Below are 22,098 nucleotides of genomic sequence, written 5' to 3'. Positions count from 1 at the left end.
TTTAATGATTCCGGTAACACCTAAAGCAAATTATAACTTTTTTTTTCTGTGATGGGCTCTCTACACTGCTGAGATCCTTAGCTCTGTTTAAATTCTTTACAGGAGTGATGTCCCACACCCAAATGCACAGGTGTCCCCACTCTGGCCGGCCGTATGAGCAACCCAACCAGGTGACAGTTGTGCCTCATGCTGCCACCTCCCGGCGGAGCAAGAGCAACAGGTGTTGGCTGGCGGCCGCCGCGTGCGCATGCGCGACCCAAGCCTGCGCTTGGACCACGCCTGCGCAGACCGTCTGTCATGGCGGCTTTCTTAGTCCTACAGCAAGGGTTTGGCGTGGAACTTCAGCCCAGGGTCATGACGGGTAAGCTCCCGGAAGAGGCGGCAGGACCCGGCAGGATCCAGGGAGCGTTTTGGTCTTGAGAGCCAAGCTTCCACGATCTTGAAGCCTCCCTCAGCCTCAGTTTCCCCGTCTGTATGGGACCTCTTCTCGGATTCAGTACCGGATGAGGCAGCACCCACTTGATGCAGGATTTGGAAGGGAAGGAGAAGACGCGTCAGTGACTGGCTTCTTCAGAGGGCAGTGGTTAGCTCACAAGTCAGAGTGGACGGCCGCGAAGGGAGGAGGTCCCTGGAGCCCTGACGCCACCGGGTAGTCAGCCTTTTCCCTGCCCCTCTGGGCCCTGAGTTCTCCAGCTTCTTGCTTTTCCCTTATCCGGCTCCTTTTTTTGTTTTGTTTTTATTTTTTAGAGACAGGGTCTCTCTGTGTAGCCTTGGCTGTCCTGGACTCGCTTTGTAGACCATGCTGATCTCGAAGTCACAGAGATCTCTGCCTCCTGAGTGCTAGGATTACAGGCCTGTCGGCAACTAATTTTTGATTGTCCAGTGGGAGTGCATCTCACTTGCCAGGGAGCAGGGGAGTCCCAACCCTCTGATCCCAGAAGACTGGTTTGGGGAACAACACTGGCTTCAGGCCATTAAAGAAAAAAAATCGTGAGAATCCAGCACCGTGGTCTTGTATTAGATAGATTGTCTCATTGGGTAGGTGGTCTCTATTATTAGGAAGACACTCTGTGCAATTAGTTAGCTTCTGTTATTGGGTAGATGGTCTCTGTTAATAGATGTTCTCTAGTATTAGACACATGTTCTATATTACTAGACAGTGTGAATATACATGACAAAGTACTAGTTTTCCATCAGTCCAAGTGGTGGATATATGATGGTTTATCATGCTGTTTCCCCAGCTATCTTGACTATTTGAAAAGTGCTGGTAGTACAGACGTGTCATCTCACTAAGATCATAAATTCAAGCTTGTCTGGACTATAGAATAAGTTAAGGCCAGTCTGTCACAAAAACGAGGCTGGGGATATAGCTCAGTGGTGGAGAGCTTGCCTAGCCAGGGCTACGCCTTGGACACATCCTCAGCACCACAGAGTAGGAGGGAGGGAGGGAAGTGTAAGGGGAAGAGCTTCCAGGCTTCCCTTGGCTGCCTGGTGTTCCCTCTAGGACCCACCATCAGGACTTGCTCTTCCCTCTCAGGCGCATCCCAGGAATAACATGGGCCCAGCCATGGATGAGGTCACCTTCAAAAGTGACACTGTGCTGTCAGATGTCCACCTGTACACCCCCAACCAGAGACACCTCATGGTGCGTCTGAATGGCATGGGGCAGCCAGGTAAGATCCAGGCCTGATCGGAACAGCTTAGTGCCTGGTGGAGCCCACTTTTTCTCCTCTCTTTTTCTCATATTTCTTTTGTGGGGTAAAGACTGGGTTGGTTAGCTGTCATTGTTATGTCACCTTTTTTTTTTTTTAATTAAAACTTTATTGCAAAAACTGACAAAATTCATATGTAAAATTTAATGCAACCTAAAGTTTATATGTCTCAGTGAACTTCTGTACAGTTAGCCATTCTGTATACAGAATAGCCATTCTGGAACTGGGGAGCTTCACATTGGATTTTATGTTTCACATTAAATATTTTCCTTTTTTTTTCCCCACTTACCCTCCATCAACAAACAAAAATCTGAGATACAGTTAAAACTAAGAACAACGAACTTTATGTTTTCTTTAGGGGATTAAGTCTCCTTTGCCTACATTCAGCATGCCTTCCTTCTCTGAAAACCTGCTGAGTACCCCATGCTGACCTAGTCAGGAATGCAGAAATGAGAGAACCCGCAGTTGGTGCAGGGATGGTGCCAGGGCTGTGTGGCCGTAGGCCCCATGTAGTCAGCTTCCTCCTGTGCCTGGCTGACTCGTCCCCTCCTTCCTCGACTTTCGGTCTTTTTTTCTGTACAGCCTTGCTGACCCCTCTTCCTGCAGCCAGCCAAAGCTTCTGAAAGTGCAAACCCAGCCATGGTACTGCCCTAACTTGGATTCCCCGCTAGTCCCCCATGGCTCTAAGGAACATGTGGCCTTCTATTGGGCCTATGAACCTTAGCCATTGTGCCCAGCCTAGTCATCCTTCCCTTGGTGTCTGTGGCCCCCTTTAGTAACTGTCCTAATTGGATGACACATTATAGCAGGCATTTGCAAACCATGGCCTGTGTGGCCAAACTGGTCCTGCTTTGTTTTTATAAATAATGTTCTGCTGAAACACTACCAGGCCTGCTTGTTTGTGTGCTTCTATGACTTCAGATGGTTGGGTAGTTGCAGCAGACATCATGCAGCTCAAAGAGCTTATGATATTCATTTCTTGACCTGCTAAAGAAAAGATTTGCTGGCCCCAGCCTTACATGGTTGCCACTGTGTGTCTTACAAAATAGTTTTATTGTGTCTGTGGCAGGGAGCTCACAGTCTGTAATTACCTTGTTTACTTTGATGTTTCACCACTACAACCCCTAGACATAAATAAGCCCCCTAAGCGCTGCATTCTGGTTTATATCCCCAGCACCTGCTGTTGTACTCGGTTCACGTTTGTGGGTGGGTGGGTAGAGAGATGAATAGATGGAAGGGTGGCAGATGGTGGATAGGTCAGATGAATGACTAGATAATTGGGTAGATGGTGGGTGAATGAATAGATAGATGGAAGATGGGTGGATGGATGGGTGAAATGAATGGTCAGTTTGGATAAATGAATAGCTGTATGGATGGGTGGTGGGTAAGCAAATGGGTGGGTGGTAGTAGATGGTTAAGACAGATGAATGGATAGGTAGATAGAGTAATAATTGATAGATCACTGGGTAGATAGATGATGGATGGATGGATAGACAGGCAGACAAATGGGTGGATGGATGAGTAGATAGGTAAGTAAGATGTATGGGTAGGTATATGAAGATGATGGTGGGTTCGTAGATCCATGGTTGGGCAGGTGGGTAGATGGCAGCTCAGAACTAGTTGTAGGATGTAATACTATAGGAGCCTGAAGGACAGTCAAATGATCAAATGACTAAGTACCAAAAGCTAGAAAAGATCTGTGTAAAGAGCTAAGAAAGGCCTCTCAGGAAGAGGAAGTGGCTAGAAAGGCAGCAAGGACCATCATCAGGTTTCCCATGTCCTCTGGGCCCAATGATGTTCACAGTGCTATTTTCCTGGAAGAAGGTAGGGAACAGCGAGCTGTGCCTGATGTACAGTTAGGCAAGGGAACAGAGGTAGAGAGGACTGGAGACTCCAAGCCAGCCTGTTTGTTCACGGCCTTGGCTTTGACCATGGCCTTGGCCAACATGAGGGTAGATGCTCTCGTTCCTGGGATGCAAGTGTGGAAACAGGCTCAGAGTAGACAGGTGGATACATTCTAAAGTCCTCACTCTTTTTGTCTCTGGCACACCTCCTCTGGTACATGGAGTCTTACTGAAATCCCTCTCAGTGATTTTCTGGCCACCCAGTCTATGTTCTTAACCTACTCTTCTTAAGAAGCACTTGAAGTACCAGGCAGACTGCATTCATATCCTGCCTCAGCCACTTAGCAAGCTCGCTCACCCGCTGAGCCTCAGTTTCCATGTCTGTGAGATGGCTGGTATGCTATCTTCACAGTGACTCTGAAGATAATCACATGACATAGGCTAGGCATCTGCACAGATGCTCCCTCACCTGGCACTGCTGCTCTGGTGGCCTTGGCTGCCCAGATGCTCACTGCTGAGTGCAACAAGCCTCTGCTGCTGAGCCTGTGCACCCCACCTGCCTGTAAAAGTGTCTCCAGTTAGCAGAGTGCTTACCTAACACACACAGCCTGGGTTTGAACCCAGAACTACATAAAACTGGGTGCAATGGTCCTTGTGTATGACCCAAATACTGAGTTGTAAAATCAGGAAGATTTAAAGGTCACCCTCAACTACTTAGTGAGTTTGAGGCAAGCTTGGGCTCCACGGGACCCTGTCTCCAAAGAAAAACTAAAGTTTCTCCAGTTGGCAGTTAGGCTTACCAAAGCAGAGGAAAGGGACAGGTACCTGGGTGCTGCTCACTCTGTGTTTCTCGCTTTCAGTCTTCCTGTCCCAGTTCAAGCTCCTGTGGAGTCAGGACTCTCGGACAGACTCAGGGGCTGAGGACAATGGTCCCCAAGATGTCTCCACACAGGAGACACCTCCTGCTGGGTCAGGAAGTGGCCACAGTCATGAGGATTTGTCCCTCCAGGCTGGGGATGACAGCACCATCCAGGAAGGGTTGAGTGTTCCCCTGGACGAGGATGGGGACCTGGATGTGGTACGAAGACCCCGGGCTTCTGACCCCAACCCAGCAGAGCCCGCAAGACACAAGGTACACCCCGTGATTCTAGCACAGGAGGAAGATGACCTCATGGGAGACCAAGCGCATGAGAGCTGCCCTCACAGCATCATCAACATAGGTAAATAAAGGCCTTGCTCTCTGGCCTCCACGGCACTGTCACAGTGGCTCTTGGGGCACGATAGAGGTGTGGGTGTCGGCTCTGAGTTCAGAGCTGGGAACAGGTGGGCTGCAGCCTGCAGAGTCTCTCTTAACAGCTTCCCGTTGCCCTCAGGACAGAATACAGACAACTCAGCTTAAAAAGCTGGGGAGACACTGTCCTCTCTCACCTCTTACCACCATTGACCCTTATGACCTCAGACTCTTCCATGTTCTCATCACTTCTGGATCTCTGCTGGGCTGCACTTTCACCCTCAGATGCTTGCTAAGTGCCTCAGGTCCCAGCTCAGGTATCACTTCCTCCAGAAAGCCCTAGTCCTGCCTCCCGCTCCCTTGTTCTCTAACAGGGTGTGCAGGAGTAGGGGTCAAGACAGAGTTTATGGGATGCTTGGCTAGGCTCAGTGCAGACAGGAAGCCATGGGAAATTCAGCAGCCTCAGTATGGAGTGGAGAGGGTGTCGTTCTCGACAACCTGGACTGGGCCAAGCAAATGGGTTGGAAGCTGAGGTTGGAGAGCAATGATAAGAAGAGGTGATAGACCCAAGAAACGGGTCTTGGCAAACAGCAACAACACTATAAGTCCTGCTGCCAGGACTCTGCCAGTCAGAGCAGGGGTCATGACCCCAAGTATTGTGTGACACTGTTTCGGAGAAGACATGAATACACACCTACTCATCCCAGATAGGGAACCGATGACAGAGTAAAGCAAGGATACCATCAAAGTCTAACTTAGCAAACCAATGGGTTTTATTGGGTTTCCTGTGAAACTATGGGTGAGAGGTGGCTTACAGGAGCAGAAATGTCTCCAGATAGCTGTATCATCAAAGCCAACCCCAGCATGGGGAGTATCTCACAAGGACTGCAACCCTGAGCTCACTGCACAGGGCAGAAATGACAGCTGCCCACCCCTTGATCAAGGTTACTCCCTTTAATTTTATTGTTCTATAGCCATCGTCTAACATTTACTGCTTCTGATATTCCTGGGGGCCACCAGGATCCAAGGCACACCTGCTCCAGCACCCAACAAAACCCCAATATTTTTAACATTAATAGAAAACCAGTAAATCTGTACTTCAGCTTGGGTGCTTCCAGTCTCCCTGGTCCTAGTTTGCTTTCTGTTGCTGTGGTAAACACCATGATGAAAAGCACCTCAGGGAAAAGAGGCTTTTTCTGGCTCTTGTGTCAGCCCATCACTGAGGGCAGTGAGGGCAGGAACCATGGAGGAGCACTGCATATTGGCCAACTCCTGGGTGTATATTTGGCTGCCTTTCTTGATTGCTGACTGGTGTAGTAAAGCCAGCCACCATGGGTCGTGGACTGTATAAGAACGGGAAACAAGCCAGAAAGCATCATTCCTCCCTAGCCTCTGCTTCAGTCCCTGCCTCCAAGTTCCTGTCTTCCCCTCATGACACATTGTGGTGTAGGAGTGTAAACCAAATAAATTGTTTTGGGCTAGTGTTTTATCACAGCAATGGAAAAGTAAACTAGAATGTTCCCCCTCTCCTCCAGGACCAGAGTAGCAGAGTGTGTCATTCCACTGTGACTCTGGCCTCCAGCCAGTGTCCACAGGAAAGGTTGGGTATATGGCAGCCTCCCTGGCTGCCCCTTCTCCTGCTTTCCTAAGACCTTGGGGCTTGAAACATTCTTTCTCAGTCAGGGGCTCACCTGTCCCAGGACAGCATTAAGTTTCTGGAGTGGTGACTCTTGGTTGCATCACCATCACTACAGCACCATCCTCCACCAGGTGACATCTGCAGGGCTGGGTCATCCACCCTCATAGTGCAGGCAGCCTTGGGCAGGCTCCCGGCCGCTCATCCTGGGCCTTGCCACCTCTACATGGAGTCCAGGATGCAGCTCTCACAGGGTGGCAGTGATTGATTGGCAGACTCGAGGTTTGGTTGTAAAACCTCTTTTGTTTAAACCTGACTTTAGAAAAACATTTTGACTTAATATGTTTTTTTTTCTTGAGCTATGCATTTTCCTGGCCCACCTTCAGTGAGCACACATGTATGAGGGCTGGGGCCATTGATGAGACCAGCAGTTTCTAGCCACCTGCTGAGCCTGCTCCCTGCCTAGCATGGTCTGGCTGTACCATGCACAAGGTTATCTGTGCTCAAACGAAGGAACTAGGGATCAGGCTCCAAACTGCTAAGGGTCAAGTTACCCAGGAAGAGAGTGAAAACTCCAGCACTTATGAGTGGCTGGCTGACCAAGAGCCCATGTTCTCCCTCAGGGGAGCTGACTTCCCAGGTCCACACTCTCCAAGTTCTGGGGTGCAACTTGTCTCAGGGTGTGAGCCCCAGGCTGGCTCATGGGTGTGCATACACACATGTTCAGTGAAGGAATGTGTCATCGTAGGTAGGTGGGTGACTTTCTGTTCTGATTCTCAACTGGTGGCACATGTTGAACCTGGCATGCCTCTTCTCCTTTCAAAAGAAATATAGGTTTCGTAGTCCCTTCCAACCAGCAGCCAAGGTGGAGACATGCACACATGCATGTTACGACACACACAGGGAGGTCAGGGGACAACTTCGTGGAGGTAATTCTCTCCTTCCACCTCTTTGTAGATTCCAGGGGTTGCACTCATTTGTCACGCTTGCACAACAAGCACTTTGCATGAGGAGCCATCTCACAAGCGCCAAGTTTTGTCTTGTTGTTTAGAAGGGTCTCGCTCTTTAGTCCTCCTGCAGGATTGCAGCTGTGAGCCACCACACCCAGTTTACCCCTCCGCTCTTGTTATGAAACAATGTTTTAGCTTATTTGAGTTTGGCAGGCTGTAGAAACTGCTCTGCTGTGTTTGTTTGTTTAAACCTCACACAGCCCATTTGCAACCATTTAGAATATAGTGAGTTCTGGGCCAACCTGGGCTACAGTGTGAGGCTCCATCTCAAAAAGGGGGGGGAGGGTGTGAAGGAAACATGGGTGAGTTTTAATGTCATGGTACAGACAGTGTTTTGCAGTGTTTCTTTTTCTCCTTCATCTCATGTTTCCATTCCTTTCCACCATCAGAAGTTTGTTTTGGGATATTTTGGTCTTCAGTGTTTAACAATCACCCTTCTCATGAACTTTTTTTTTTAAGATATAAATTGAAAATCACTGCATTAGCTTCTGGTGCGGTTATAGTATAAGAACATATTGTGGAAGGAACTGCATTTATTATTAGCATGTAAAATATATTTCAGTTTTTAAGATGGAGGTTCAGGTGCTGAGATACAGTACTTTTGATGGGTTCAGACCTGATGTGCCTTGGTCCCTAGGACACATGGCAGTCATCCAGTGACCTGAAGGGGAGTGGTCCAGTACCTGGCCTCAGTGATGCGCCCGTGCCCCCCCCCCCCACCCCCGGCGGCGCAGTCCATGCCTCAGCTTCCCTTTTGGCTGTTTAACTTTACCCCGTCTAGCCAGCTAGCGGACTGCCACATTACCTGTACCTCTGTTTCCTGCCGGCTTCATTTCACCGGGGACGTTTCTTTCTTGGTTTCTGTCCTGTCCAGAGCACACCATGGCCACGCCCCTGGAGGATGTAGGCAAGCAGGTAGGTAGGCCCTGTGCACTCCTGTGGCCCCAGCGGATCTCTCCTGAGCCCTGACTCACCTGTCCTCTCTCTTGCAGGTGTGGCGGGGTGCCCTGCTGCTGGCAGACTATATCCTGTTCCGAAGGGACCTCTTCCAGGGACGCACTGTGCTGGAGCTTGGGGCAGGCACAGGGCTCGCCAGCATTGTGGCAGCCACCACGGCACGCACCGTCTACTGTACAGGTAACAGCCTACCTGTACACTGGGGGTGGCGGGCGCCATGGTTTACACCAACCATGAAATGAGCAAGGTCTCCAGGGGCTAGGCCGCTCCTGGTTTCCCCAGTTCCCCAGCTTCTCTCCAAATGGCCCTCGGCACCCAGCCACCACACTGCACCCCGTAGCCACGAGACCAGTGGGCATGCAGTGTCTAGTGCCTTTCTCTGCTCACCCTCCAAGGAAGTGCAGACGTCTCGGAAAACCCTAGGCTGGCCTCTTTGTAGGGATCCCACACTGGTTTATCATCTGTAGCTGATAGAAACAAGGCTTGTTCTTAGGAGAAAATGTGAAGCAGAAAAGAAAAATTATTATAATTTTACAATCCCAGAGCAGTTCAACAGTATGCAATGTATTAGGTATCTACTGTGGGCCAAATGTATTCCAAAAGGTAAACAAGTAAGTCCTAGCCCCAGGACTCACAAAGAAACTTCCTTTTAACCATTCATATATGAATGTGTGCATGTTTGTTATAGACTACAGTCTTATGTAAGTTATCATCTTTTTTCCTCTTACATATTCTCATTTTTAAAAAAAGATTTTTTTTTTTTCAAGACAGGCTCACTATGTTTTTCACTATGTTCCAGCTGACCTGGAACTCACTGTGTAAAACAGGCTAGTCTTGAACTCAGAGATAACATCTGCCTCTGCCTCCCGAAGTGCTGGGATTAAAGGTATGCTCCACCATGCCTAGCATTATATTATATTATATTATATTATATTATATTATATTATATTATATTATATTATATTACATTACATTACATTACATTACATTACATTATATTATATTATATTATTTTATATTATTTTATTTTATTTTATTTTATTTTATTTACAACTGTGTGTGTGTGTTTATGTTGGAGTATGTGCATATGAGGACGGTGTCCTCAGAGAGGATCAGGTCCCCTGGAGCTGGAATTACAATCGGTTGTGAACCACCTGATGTTGGTACTGGGAAGCAAACTTGGGTCCTCTGCAAGAAGAGTGTGACATCTTAACCTCGGGGCCATCTTTCTGCCACCCTTTAGAGCACACTCTTAAGAAATAACTGAAATCTCTGTAAATACTTACTATGTGAGTACTATGTGAGTGCACATACACACACACACACACACACACACACACATACAGTCAGCCAAAAATCTTGAAAAGTACTTTTAAGAACATGTTCCTGTGTCCTTAAAAATTATTCTAAATGTGACTCTTAATAACTAGGTCATCTTAATCAGTTTGCTTAACCCTTTTGCCAAGCATGCTAGCCACCCTGTTCTTCCTCACAGTTGTCAACTGCAACAGTGACACCTTTGTACCTCCTCTGATAATCCTTGAGTGACGTGTTGATACTTTGTGTGGCAAACTGATGACTCTTTCAGTATTCAAATTTGAAATGACATTGGACTTACACAGAAGTTTCTTAAGTAATTCAGAATGTTCATGTACTCTTCATTCAGCTTGCAGAGATGTTAACACCTTAAATGACCATAGCACAGCAGTCCAGCCATTGGTGGTTACTCTCCATGAAAAACACTGGAGACGGGTATCTTAGTAGCCCATATGTCATGGTGCACCCTTCTGTCATTCCAGATGTCGGCACAGACCTCCTGGCCATGTGCCAACGAAACGTTACCCTCAATAGCCACCTGGCTGCCACGAAAGGTGAGGGTGAGTAGTGGAGGGTTGGGGGCACCTGGGAATCACCCAGTGGGCCCACTGAGTAGCATCCCTTTGCATCAGATGGAGGGAAGGTTCCAGGTGTTTCCATAGGATTATAGCTTCTGAGCATAGATGACCTGGCCTTGGGCACGGTGGGGCCTTCCTCACATCCCTGGGCAGGCACCAAGTTCTTCCCCTCTTTCATGTGTTTTGCTCGTCTTGTTAGTGTTACCCTAATCACACAGTCTTGAGTCATCCACTAATCCGCCAGTTGCTCTTCAAGTGGCCAGTCTCCAAGGATGGGGACCAGGACTCATAGATTTTTATATTCCCTGTGTCTATAGAGTTACTGACACTGAGCACTGAAGACGTGGCAAGAGAAGGGGGTGTGGAGAGAAGGCCTATAGGAACTGAGAAAAGATAGCTGTCTGGGTAGATGGTGCGGAAGAATGGGAGCCAGGGTGCTCTTTTTCCCATTGCTGTGCAGTTTGGCAGTTCTGTCTCTGCTTTCTCAGGTGGTGTGGTCAAGGTCAAGGAGCTAGACTGGCTGAAGGACGACCTCTGCACAGGTTTGTGCTTCTTGTGGTGTCCCTCGGTTCAGTGGCCCTCTGTGGCCTACCTGAGCCACAGAGTCGTGGGTGCCTGTCCAGCCCCAGCTCTGGTGGAAGGTTCCCTCCACAGGCTTCTGAGCCCCAGCTCTTCTCTGAACACCTGCCACATGCTGTGCCGTTGGCCACATGATGCTGTTCACACCTCCCAGGGTCACTGCAGGGGAATCAGTTCTGAGTGGGGGTGGAGAGCAGCACTCAGAGGGGCCAGGGTGTGACCACAAGGTGTGACCACCTCTGTGTCCTAAACTGCTTCCCAGGAAGCACAGTGAGTGGGCGGGAGAGACTGAGTCCTTCCATAGATGATGCCAGATAATGATGTTTACCATTTATACCGGGCTTCCTTTTTCCCTGTCAGTAAGGAAACTGACCAAGCACCTGACACCTGCCAAGCACACTGTGCTGTGAGCCTTTGACCCTCGACCTTCCCAGCCATCTTCTGAGAGGTTTTAGTAGCCTTTCTGTAAACACAAAAACTGAAGCCTAGAGCGAAGTGACCAGTTTCCTAGTGTCACACAATGAATAGATTTGGCTGGTGATTGACATGTAATGTCCTATCAGGGCTCCTGGCCAAGGGGCAAGTGAGGATGGAACCCAGTTGCCCCTCACTGATGGGAAAGGTGCCTCTTAAGTGTGTGGCTGTTCCTAAGGTACAGGTCAGTCTGTCTCCAGCCTCCTCTCTCTCTCTTCCTTTTCTTTTTTTAAGACAAAGGCTCATTAGGTAGCCATGGCTGGGCTGAAACTCAATATGTAGACCAGGCTGGTGTAGCACTCACAAAGATCTGCCCCCTGAATGCTAGAATTGCTAGGGTGTACTATAACACCCAGCTCAGCCTTGTCTCTTGTCCTGAAGCCTCTTTGACCAGTTTGCAATAAAACCTGGTGGCCAACAGAGGAAGGAACGGACCACTCAGTCTTCTCCTCTTTGGTAGATCCCAAAGTCCCCTTTAGCTGGTCTGAAGAAGACATCGCTGACCTGTATGATCACACCACTGTGGTGTTTGCGGCCGAAGGTGAGGTGATTCTCTGTCATCCTATGTCCATGTCATTACCTGTGTCATACAGTATCCCCTCACGTGCTCTGAATGCTTTGCATCCTGTATCCTTGTCATTGCGTATATCACAGTATCGCCTGGTGTAAAGGGCATGGGGTTCTCATGCTCTCAGTTAAGCAGTAGGGAAACCAGGAGTGTTTAACTCAGGGCCGTTTCCTCAGCAGAGTTGATGCACACCTGCTCTCTACCCAGAAGGCTGGGTGTAGTTAAGAACCTGGTGCCCTGTGTCACACTGAACCACCAGAGTGTCGTGTTTATCCTTCCCTTCTCTAGAACTTTATCTTGAGCATTGTTTCTCAGTAGAACCCCTCCCCAGGGAGATGCCACAACACTTTGTAGCTTGCTGACCTCTAGGATGACGTAGATGGCACATGCATAGGTAAGAGGTCACATGGACTTTACAGAGGAGTTTTGATGTAGCCCCTTTCTAAGCTTTAGTGCCACTTTATTGCCTAAAATATGTCCAAACTACCCTGCCTGCTAACAGACTAGAAGTTTGAACCAACCAGCTAAGTGGTTAGTTAGTTAACTAAGTGGTGTTGAACTGGATTTCCTTCTTGTCTTGGATAGTTACTCTGCCAGCCCTAGTGTCTGCAGGGACCCCCAAAACCTCGCTTGCTCCGAGTGATTTCTTCAGGGAGATAATTTAGCACCTGCCCTACACTGGGAGGCACCAGCAGCCCAAACACTGACTCGTGACTCATACAGCTTCATCTTCACGAGGAAGATGAGTTTGTTAAGAACAGTTTATGGACAGACAGTGCCCAGCTGTGTTTCCCCAAAGTCAGTCCCCGCAGCTTGCCAAGCTCCTGTTCTGTGTGGCCGCCAGTCCTCAGCAGAATTCGCAAAGACCTGGCTTTAGATCATTGCCCAGGGTCCGGGGGAGGTGACTAAAGGCTCAGACATGTAAAACACACACAAATCCACACATATTCTGGGAAAGTCACATGTTCATGCCTGCTCCATCCTTGCCCTGGTGCATGTCTCAGCAAACACTGTGCAGCCGTGAGGAGGCTGGCTTTGATTTGCTGTGGTCTGCCATGTGGAAGAGCTAACAGCAGCTTGCTGTGAGAGACTCTAGCCAGGACCTAGAGAACCAGCCTCACTGAACTCTTAGAGATATCCTAGAAGTATCTTTCCGGAACATTCCTCCACAGCAGCAACTGTTTGTGATGATAAGGATCCACTCTGTGGTGTTTCCATGGGTTTCTCTGGAAAATAAACTGCCCCCCTAACACTTTTCTTTCCCCAGTGTTCTATGATGATGACTTAACAGATGCCCTGTTTAACACGCTCTCCCGACTCGTCCACAGACTAAAAAATGCCTGTACCGCCATTCTGTCGGTGGAAAAAAGGTGAGCTCTGCCTCCCAAACCCACACCCTTCACTGTAATATCACTGTACTCGCTACGTCTGTCATACACCTCGTTTGTTCTGGGCCAGGACTCACCCCTCATTGTACTCTCTCATTCAGTCTGTATGAAACTCTGTCAGTCACGGGCAACCTGGCCCCACTTTCAAGTGGAGCAGGTTAGGCTGGGAAACCTTAGGGTTCTGGTCTCCAAGCCACAGTGAAATACACTTCCTGTTGTCTTCTACTTGCTAAGGCCATTGTCATTAAGGCGTGCCATTAGCATCACTTGTACTTTGTTTTTCTATGGAAAGGAAGTTTTCTGTGTTCCTGTGTCTTTAACAAAGTGTAAAAATGAAACTTTGAAATGGTTAATAATAAAAATAGGAATGAAGGGATTCCTTTGTGGATTCCTTCATACTGTCATTGTGCCATCTGCTAAGATCCCTGTGGAATGTCTCTCTGCTTCAGCTTTGCCTCTTCCACACCAGATTTTCACTGAAAGCTAACCATTCTTGGGCTGTCATCACAGCACTGTTTATCCTTCAGATACACAGTGACCAGTAGAAGGAAGGGCCCTCATTTTGATCCTCACTCTATAGACTATAAACAAGAGACATAGGGCAGATGGGAAAAGCTAAATTCTGTAAGTGATGTTTAAAGAGTTAGTTTGGCTGGGCATAGTGGCCCATAGCACTTGGGCGATGCAGCGGGGATTGGCAGCTCCAGGCCAGCATCGTGAATTTCAGGCCACTCTAAGCTACCAAACAAGAACCAAAGAGTTGTTAATTTCATTTTGAGGAAAATTGTTACTTTTCCAGATATGTGCAGACATATTTGCTAGTGAAAAGATGGGGTGTCTAGCATTTGCTGTTAGTGAGGGAGGTGGGAGGGGTTATGGGAACACAGGGGCCCAGAGTCAGCACTGGCTGCACTGGCCAGTGGCTTCATGGCAATTTCTTATACAGTTCTCGCTTACTTGGATGTTTGAGATTTTTCACGATAGGACATTGGGGGGGGGGGGTCATGAGATAGTTTAACAGGTAAAGTATTTGCTAGATAAGATGAGCATCACCAATAGCCATGAAAATGGTGTGGTGGGCCCAGATCACAAGCCTGGTTCAAGTATGAGAGAGGCCTGTCTCAGCATAAATGATAGAAGAAATGTCATCCTCTGGCCTCTACACTTATACATGCACACACATACATAAAAACACATGTATGTTACATACATGTGTGAAAAGACAAAGGAGAAGCAAATGAAAAGGTTGAATTCAAGGTAAATCACTTTAACAGATTCTGGTGTCAATAGGTACAAATGGCAGAAACAGAAAACTGCTCACTCGCTCTCATCTCATCATCTCTCATCTCTGTACTTCTTGGCAATGTCCTTTGCTCCCAACATGTTCTGTGCCTCCCTTTGCCACAGAATCTTGTTCCCTCATCCCATAGATAGTACCCAACCCACAGTACCCAACCAGCAGATCTGCCCAGAATCCATTTGCAGCAACTGGTGAGATGATAGCCATCTGTCTTTCCAGAGTGCCATCCTGGCAGGTGATGTAAGCTTCCTATAACGACATCTATGAAGAAGAGCCAATAGCCATCTGGAAACGCAGGCATCTGTGCAGGCTCAGGAAGGAATTTTCTCAAAGGCTGGAGGGAGAGTAGACACTTAAGGCCAGCCTCAAGACATGCGCTGAGCAGGAAGCAAGCTGTGGGGGTGCAGCAGAGCCCTTCCTGGTCATGATGAGCGTGTTGCTGCTGGTCAATCCACAGGTTCAACTTCACACTGAGACACTTGGACGTCACATGTGAAGCCTACGATCACTTCCGTGCCTCCCTGGACTCACTGGAGAAGCTGGCTGACGGCAGGCTGCGCTTCGTGGTGGAGCCTGTGGAGGCCTCCTTCCCGCAGTTGCTCATCTACGAGCGCATCAGGCAGCTGGTAGATGCAGCTCCATGAGAGCAGTGGGAAGCAAAGCAAAGGGCCTGCCCTGGAGAAGCTGCAGGCTAAACGCTGTCACTGATCCTTGGGGGAGGGGGATGTCAACCGACTCTCTGCAGTCACCAGAGGAAGCTAAAGTGCAGGCATCAGTTACTTTCCTCCTTGCTGAGGCAACATGTTTGACCAAAGCAACTTCAGGAAGGTTTATTCTGGCTTATATTTCAAGAGGCCATAGGAGCAGGTGGCAGCTGGCCACATTGTGTCCACTCTCAGGAAACAGTGTCCAGGAAGTGGGGCTAGCCTGCACATGGAGATCTATTTCCTCTTCCTCCTGCAAGGCGCCACCTCTTAAAGGTTTCACAGTCTTCCCAACCGGAAGTGTGTCCGGATGGGAGCCAAGTGTTCGGGCATAGGAGCTTGTGGGAGACATTCCAGATTCACAGACAACAAGGCAGAAGGTCATCTGGGGAGCACTCAGTCAGTGGGAAGGATCTGGGCTTGCAGCAGATCGCAAGGCAGAGCCTAGGGGATACCTGGTGACAGCCACTCGAGGAAGGGAGAGTTGGTTTTGGCCCGCAGTTGAGGGTGCAGTCCATCATGGTGGAGGTCATAGCTGCGGGAGTAGAGGCAGCTGCCCCCTGGCATCTGCAGTCCAAGCAGGCAGAGGTGAATGGTGGCCCTCAGCTCCCTTTCTCCTTTTGTGTTAAGTCAAGGTTCCCAGCTGTTGGGATAATGCCACCCACTGAGGATGAGGCTTCCCACCTTAGTTGACCAATCTTGAAACTCCATCACAGACATGCACAGTTTTGTCTCTTGGTGATTCTAAATCCTGTGTAGTTGACGATTTTGTGCTAATGGCTGTGTGTGCTCTGAGGAGACTTGCCCCTCTGGCCAAGCTCGAAGACTCTTAGCAGGCTCTTGCTGACCCTCCTGTAGTTGTAGCCAGCATGTGCTTAGTGCCACACACCTTTTGTCCACTGTCTTAGTTAACGTACCCAGCCGGGAACTGGCAGATCTGAGACGTCACCACACAGCCAAGGCACCTGCTATTACAGCATTAAACCCAGCACTTAGCGTCAATTTGAAAACCCAGAATTATCCTGAAAATTACCAGGAGCTGGATTCACAGGAGTCCATCTGGCATCTTTTGTCCTCTTTGCCTTTTGGCTGTGGAGATCAGGCCTCATTCTCAGGAGAGGAAGACAGTGGCAGAAGGAGGGGCCAGTTTTCTCATGCTCCCTCCTTTGTTCTGACTTAGGAAATGGAGGAGCTGCAAACCACAGTGGTTAAGCACCCCTGCCCCCACCCCCTCCCCAGAACCATTGCGAGACTGTGGCCATCTGCTGCCATTCCTTCAGTCTCTCGTGACCATGTGACATACCAGTATTGGATCGTTCTAGACTTGGTCTACCCAGCCACCATATAATTGCCAGAGCCTCAAAACCAGGCAAGAGCCCATGTCTGCCTGATGTCAAGTGGCCCTGCTTTGTAAGTTCTCAGCCCCTTTCACTTCTTTGTGTTGCAGGAGCTCTGGAAGATCATCGTGGAACCCACAGCATGAGGCACCTGTGTGACCGATTGACTATTATCTTAATGCATTTCAAATAAAAACAACCCTTTCCAGTCATGCATTGAGATGCTATGGTTTTAAACTCAGTGAGTGGCCATGCATGGGCCAAGCTGGTTTCCTGGGGCCTATCACTGCCTGCAGCGGTAGCCCAAAAGTACTGCCCAGAGTGTAGTGGCCTAGTTGTCTCATAGCTCCCAAGTGCTCCCCGAGCCACTTGGTCAAAGTAAGCAAATGCTCTGTCTGTCTGCACTCGGGTTATTTTCATGGTGCACTTCCCTGTGGGGGACCATGGCCCTGTCATCACTTTTCACACTCCCTCTGCTAATAGGACTAGCCACTTTGCCCAGCGTGTATGAGGTCCTGGATGCCATGAAAAGTTATAGAGGTAGGCTGAGATCAAGCTCAGTTGGTGGGGTACTTGTCTAGCAGAAACACAGAACCCTGGAATTCATCCCGGACGGACCACAGAAATTGGATGTGGCAGTAGAAAGCTGTAATGTCAGTATTATGAGGGGTCCACCAGAGAAGACTACTCTGACACAGGTCAGGCCAATAGAAAGTCTAAATTAAGGTGGGTGTGGTAAAATACACCTCTAATCCTGGCATTCAGGAGGCAGAGGCAAGCTGATCTCTGATCTCAGGGCCAGCCTGGTACAGAGTTCAGGACAGCCAGGGCTACACAGAGAAACCCTGTCTTGAAAAACTTTAAAAAGAAAAAAAATATCCAGCCAGTGACTACATTGAGTTTTGGAGACCCAAACGCAGTCCCAAGCGTTTGTCAGTGTGAGCTTTTGAGCATAAAATCCACATCCTGGGTTGACACACCTCAGCAAGAACAGTTAGCCAGAAGCAGAGCTACAGAAGCCAGAAGGCCAGGTTAGTACTCTGTCAGAGCTACGGACTTGTTACCATAGGCATTTGTCCTCATTAGGGTAAATGTTGGTCTCCACATGCTGGGCTCTGAGGCCTGCACGGCACTTCCATGACAGCATCAGTTGTGCCAAGGTTGACGCAGGAGAATGAAAGTTCAAGGTTGGGCTGAGGAAGTGGCTGCCTGGAGCAGAGCATGAGGGCCTGGGCTCGTATCCTGAACACCGACAAAATCTAGCCACAGCGCTGCAAAGGGGAGTGGGGTGCTAAAGACAGGCGGTATCTGGAGTTCATTGGCCTCCAACCAAGCCAGACCAGTGAGGTCCCCTGTCTCAAAATACAGGAGAGAGCAGTCGAGCACACCTGACCCCAGCCTCTGCCCCACATGTGCTGATAGGCTCTGGAGAGAACAGGCAAATCCTTGAAGCTCACTGGTCAGCCAGTCTAGCCAGTTCCATGAGCTTCAGGTTCAGTGAGACAATAAAGGCAGAGAGCAACAGAGAAAAGCCACCCAGCATCAACCTCTGGCCTCCGCACACGTGTGTGCACGTGTACAGGTATCCGTGTTAACAAGTACATATGTAAAATGCACACACCCAGAGTCTCTGACTCCTAAAATTCAAAAAGGACCCTCACAAAGGACCAGGCATTGTGTCATACTTTTAATCCAAGCACTTGAGACAGAGGGAGGCAAATCTATGTGAATTTGAGGCCAGCCTTCTCGGCACAGAGAGTGCAAAGAGAGCCAGAGCTACACTGAGAGAGACCCTATCTCAAACAAGTGCAGGGCTACATAGAAAGAGACCCTATCTCAAAAAGAAAAAAAAAAAAAAACAGAAGTCCAGTGCCCTTCTCTGGGGATCAGCCCCCCTCATGTGTAATTGGCCCCAGCATTAGAGGGCCCCAGCATCTTCACCAGCTCATGGGGGCAGGCCACTTTTAGTTTTAACCACTTGTCCTAAGAGCCTGCTCCTGACGCAGCCCGTAACTGCTCTTGGCTGTAATTCACAGCGCCATCAGAGCGTTGTGTCCCGGTCCAGCGTCTGTGTTTTACAGCCTCCAGAGAGCCTCTGCCAGAGCATACTTGCAGTGATATTTCAGAATCATCAAACCACTGAGGTACATGCTAGGTAATTAAGCCAGGTCATTGGACTCAATTTTTTTTCTTGACACATTCTAACATGTTCACGGAAATATACGGCCCAAGGAGCTGATGTGGCTGTCCAACCATAGCCTGAACAGAAAAGATTTGTTCAACAAATCGTGGCGCTATATCCCCCTGCTCCCCCACCAGCTTCCCAGATAACCGTGTGTGGATCAGCAAGGGTCCAGATGGTGCCATTTCTAACCTGGTTCCTAGACATGGCCTCCCTCTGTAATTAAGTGTGCCCATTATATATACTCCATGACGTTGACTCAGAGCACACGGGCAATGCCAAGGCTGCAGTTTGTCGTTCCTGGGTACAGACACACTCAAGGGCTGGGGGTTTGAGTCAGTTGCTGTCATGCATGTGGGTTCAGTCTCCAGTGCTGTGTAAAACTGGGCACCTGTCTTTAATCCCAGCACTGGGAAGGTGGAAGGAAGACAACCAGAAGTTAAGGATCAGCTCTGACTCTCGTAAGTTTGAGGCTAGCCTGAGCTGCGTGAGATAACCATGCAGGCTCAGCCGGGGTAAGCATGAAGACCTGAGTTTGGTCCCCAGGCAAGATGGCACACACAAGTCTGGGGGAGCAGAGGCAGGAGGATCTTTGGGGCTCACAGGCCAGACAGCCTTGCTGCTTGGTGAGTTTCAGGCCGGTGAGAGACCACTTTAAGAAACAATACTGGAGAGACAGCTCAGCAGCTAAGATCACTGGCTGCTCGTGCAGAGATGAGTTGGAGTCCCATCATCTCACAACCTTCCATAACTCTAGTTCTAGGGGATCTGATGTCCTCTCCCTCTTCTGACTCCTGCGGGCAGTATACATATATGCTGTGTATATACACATGCAGGCAAAGCACTTGTATACATAAAAATTTAATGTTAAATATTAAAAGAAACAAGATAGGGACCAGTGAAATGGCTTCAGCCAGCCTAGGGCAGAGGCTCCTGGAAAGATGAGGGTGCATTGGGAACCCAAGCACTGAGGAGGCTGAGGCAAGAGCATTGTCAGCTGTAGACTAGCCTGGCTACAGAATGAGACAGGCCCTGTGTCAGTTAATAAAAAGAGGCCAGTCATGGTGGTGTAGGCATTTAATCCCAGCACTTGGAAGGCAGAGCCAGGTGGATGTCTGAGAGTTTGAAGCCAGCTTCAAACATAGTTTCAGGACCACACACACACAGAGAGAGAGAGAGAGAGAGAGAGAGAGAGAGAGAGAGGCGGGGGGAGGGAGAAAGAGAGAGAGAGAGAGAAGTATTCCCTATCTAAAAGGAAAAAAGAGAGATACAAATGTTGGAGAATCAAGGTAACAGTGATACCAACACCCTCTCTGTGTGGCTCCCTTTAGTCCTTACTTTCAAGACACTAACCGCTTGAGAACAGAAACTGTTGTGAAACACGCTGTGGGTGCTGGTATTTGAGCCCTGGTCCTCTGGAAGAGCAGCCAGTGCTCTCAACTGCTGAGCCATGATTCCAACCCTCTGAGTTGTTTGTTTGTTTGTTTGTTTGTTTGTTTGTTTTTACTGATCAAAATGATAAAATATTGGGAGGCAGAGGCAGGCAGATCCCTGAGTTCAAGGCCAGCCTGATCTACATAGTCAATGCCAGGACAGCCAGGACTACGAAGAGAAGCCCTGTCTATGGGGATGGATAAAAATAAACTTACTACACACACCCCAAAAGCAATCCTCTACCAAATGACAGGTTTCAAGACGTGGGTCAAAATAATCATTCTTTTGAAAGAAATACAGCTCTTAGCCAATTTAGAAAAACAAAAACAGTTTTGGCCGAAGATTGTAGAAAGAGGTTGGTAGACCAGTTCTCAGATGGGTGTGGGGCTGCAAGATCCTGCAACACTCTGAGTGCTGGAGTATGTAAAACGAGTCAGCACTGACTCCTCCTCCACCAGTCAGGGATTTCACAGCCAGCCTGAGAGAGAGACCCCCAGGACTGGCCTTGGCGTTCACGTTTTAGCCGGATGCTGTAGTCATTCTACAAATGTCTATCAGAATCTGTGTGTGTTGGGTATCTTACTAGGAACTACATAGACATGGGGGAGGGTCTTCCATATCTCACAGGAGCCACACCCAACAGGCATCTGATGAAAGTGCAGATAGTCCCTGACATGGGACCCCACTCCAGCCCCACCAATGATACGTTGTTTTGCTACGCTGTTAGGATAATATTGGGCAAATGAGGTGGTACTGAGTGCTGTCAGTTGGCATATTTTCAACTTAACAGCAGGTCTGTGGAGACAGGACCTGACAGTCAATTGAGGAGCAGCTGTCCACACGTACCATAAGGCCAAGGAGCGCGAGAAGAGTGACGCAATGCCTACAAGTGAGGTTCAAGGTGACCTGAGACCAAAACCTTGACAAGAATGTATCTACACACCATTGATGAGAATGTACGAGTTTTACAGTGCCATAAAACTAAAGCCATGATATGTTTTTCTGCATTGGATGACAGACCCCATGGAAACGATGTTTTTGCCCTAGGTTTACATCCCATAGTAATTGTATCTCATCATTCCACCCCACCCCCATTACCTATAAAACTTCTGGGTTTTCATGTCCTTTGGTGAACATGTTTTCCTGTCTAGTCCTTCACTGGTAAAGCAAGTAAGACTTTGATACGTGTTCACTCTCAGTGTTTTTTTTTTTTAAACAGAGTCTCATGTAGCTCAAGCTGGCCTCGAACTCACTAGATAGCTGAAAATGACCTTAAATTTATAATTCTCCTGCCTCCACCTCCTGAGTGCTAGGATTATAGATCCATCAGCTCATCTGTTTTATGTGGTGCTGGGGATCAAATCCAGGGCTTCTTGGGTGCTAGGCAAGCCCTTTGCCAACAGAACTGTAGTCCTAGCCCTAGACTTTGTTCTTGATCCCACCTTTGAAACTCCTGGAGATGAGTCTCCTCCCCTAAGGTCCAAGGCTGGAGAACAACTCCCTCATCCAGCGCTCCTTCCGGTACCTGGAACAGTCTTTACCACGAGGTGGCATCCTAACCTCATGAATCAAGAGTGGGCGACATCAGGAACGTCATCTGGAGGCTCTGACCTTGACAAAAGTGAGTTCCCAGAGATTCTTGAGAGGCCGTCACTGTCATGATTATATCGTACAGTTGTCTAGCACTAGTTCTGTGCACCTTAACACCAGCTACTCCCTAATTCAGATCACACCCTCCAGTCTTAAGCGTTTACCAACTGTTGGTCTCAGTAACCTAACTCTGCCGATTTTATTTCTGGCTGTGCTGGAAAGAGATGATGATGATGATGATGATGATGATGATGATG

At 48.6% G+C, this 22,098-nt stretch overlaps 1 protein-coding gene across 7 annotated transcripts; it reads left to right on the top strand.

Annotated features, from left to right (window-relative positions):
• Positions 1–268: 268 nt before the first annotated feature.
• On the top strand, positions 269–16,847 carry Mettl22 (methyltransferase 22, Kin17 lysine). Of its 7 annotated transcripts, none has more exons than XM_055604598.1 (11): positions 269–361; positions 1,538–1,673; positions 4,417–4,776; positions 8,308–8,348; positions 8,426–8,570; positions 10,190–10,261; positions 10,774–10,827; positions 11,799–11,879; positions 13,174–13,276; positions 15,052–15,220; positions 16,746–16,847. In XM_055604598.1, the coding sequence occupies exons 2-11, from the start codon at positions 1,556–1,558 to the stop codon at positions 16,779–16,781; spliced, it is 1,179 nt and encodes a 392-aa protein (XP_055460573.1). In that variant the 5' UTR covers positions 269–361; positions 1,538–1,555; the 3' UTR covers positions 16,782–16,847. The 7 variants fall into 7 exon arrangements, with proteins under 7 accessions (XP_055460573.1, XP_055460570.1, XP_055460572.1 ...); XM_055604595.1 differs by having other exon boundaries at positions 16,479–16,847; XM_055604597.1 differs by having other exon boundaries at positions 10,190–10,267.
• The last annotated feature ends 5,251 nt before the right edge of the window (positions 16,848–22,098 follow it).

Source organism: Psammomys obesus, unplaced genomic scaffold (genome assembly GCF_907164565.1).
Source record: "Psammomys obesus unplaced genomic scaffold, mPsaObe1.curated_primary_1811, whole genome shotgun sequence".
Classification (NCBI taxonomy): Eukaryota; Metazoa; Chordata; class Mammalia; order Rodentia; family Muridae; genus Psammomys; species Psammomys obesus.
The sequence above is the reverse complement of the archived record's forward strand: the minus strand, read 5'-3'. Positions and strand labels throughout refer to the sequence as shown.

Coding starts and splice junctions, on each gene's coding strand:
- Mettl22 (XM_055604593.1), top strand. CDS start 1,556: ATGGGCCCAGCCATGGATGAGGTCACCTTCAAAAGTGACACTGTGCTG. Junction 8,349..8,425: donor TGGAGGATGTAGGCAAGCAG/GTAGGTAGGCCC, acceptor TCTCTCTTGCAG/GTGTGGCGGGGTGCCCTGCT. Junction 10,828..11,798: donor GAAGGACGACCTCTGCACAG/GTTTGTGCTTCT, acceptor CCTCTTTGGTAG/ATCCCAAAGTCCCCTTTAGC.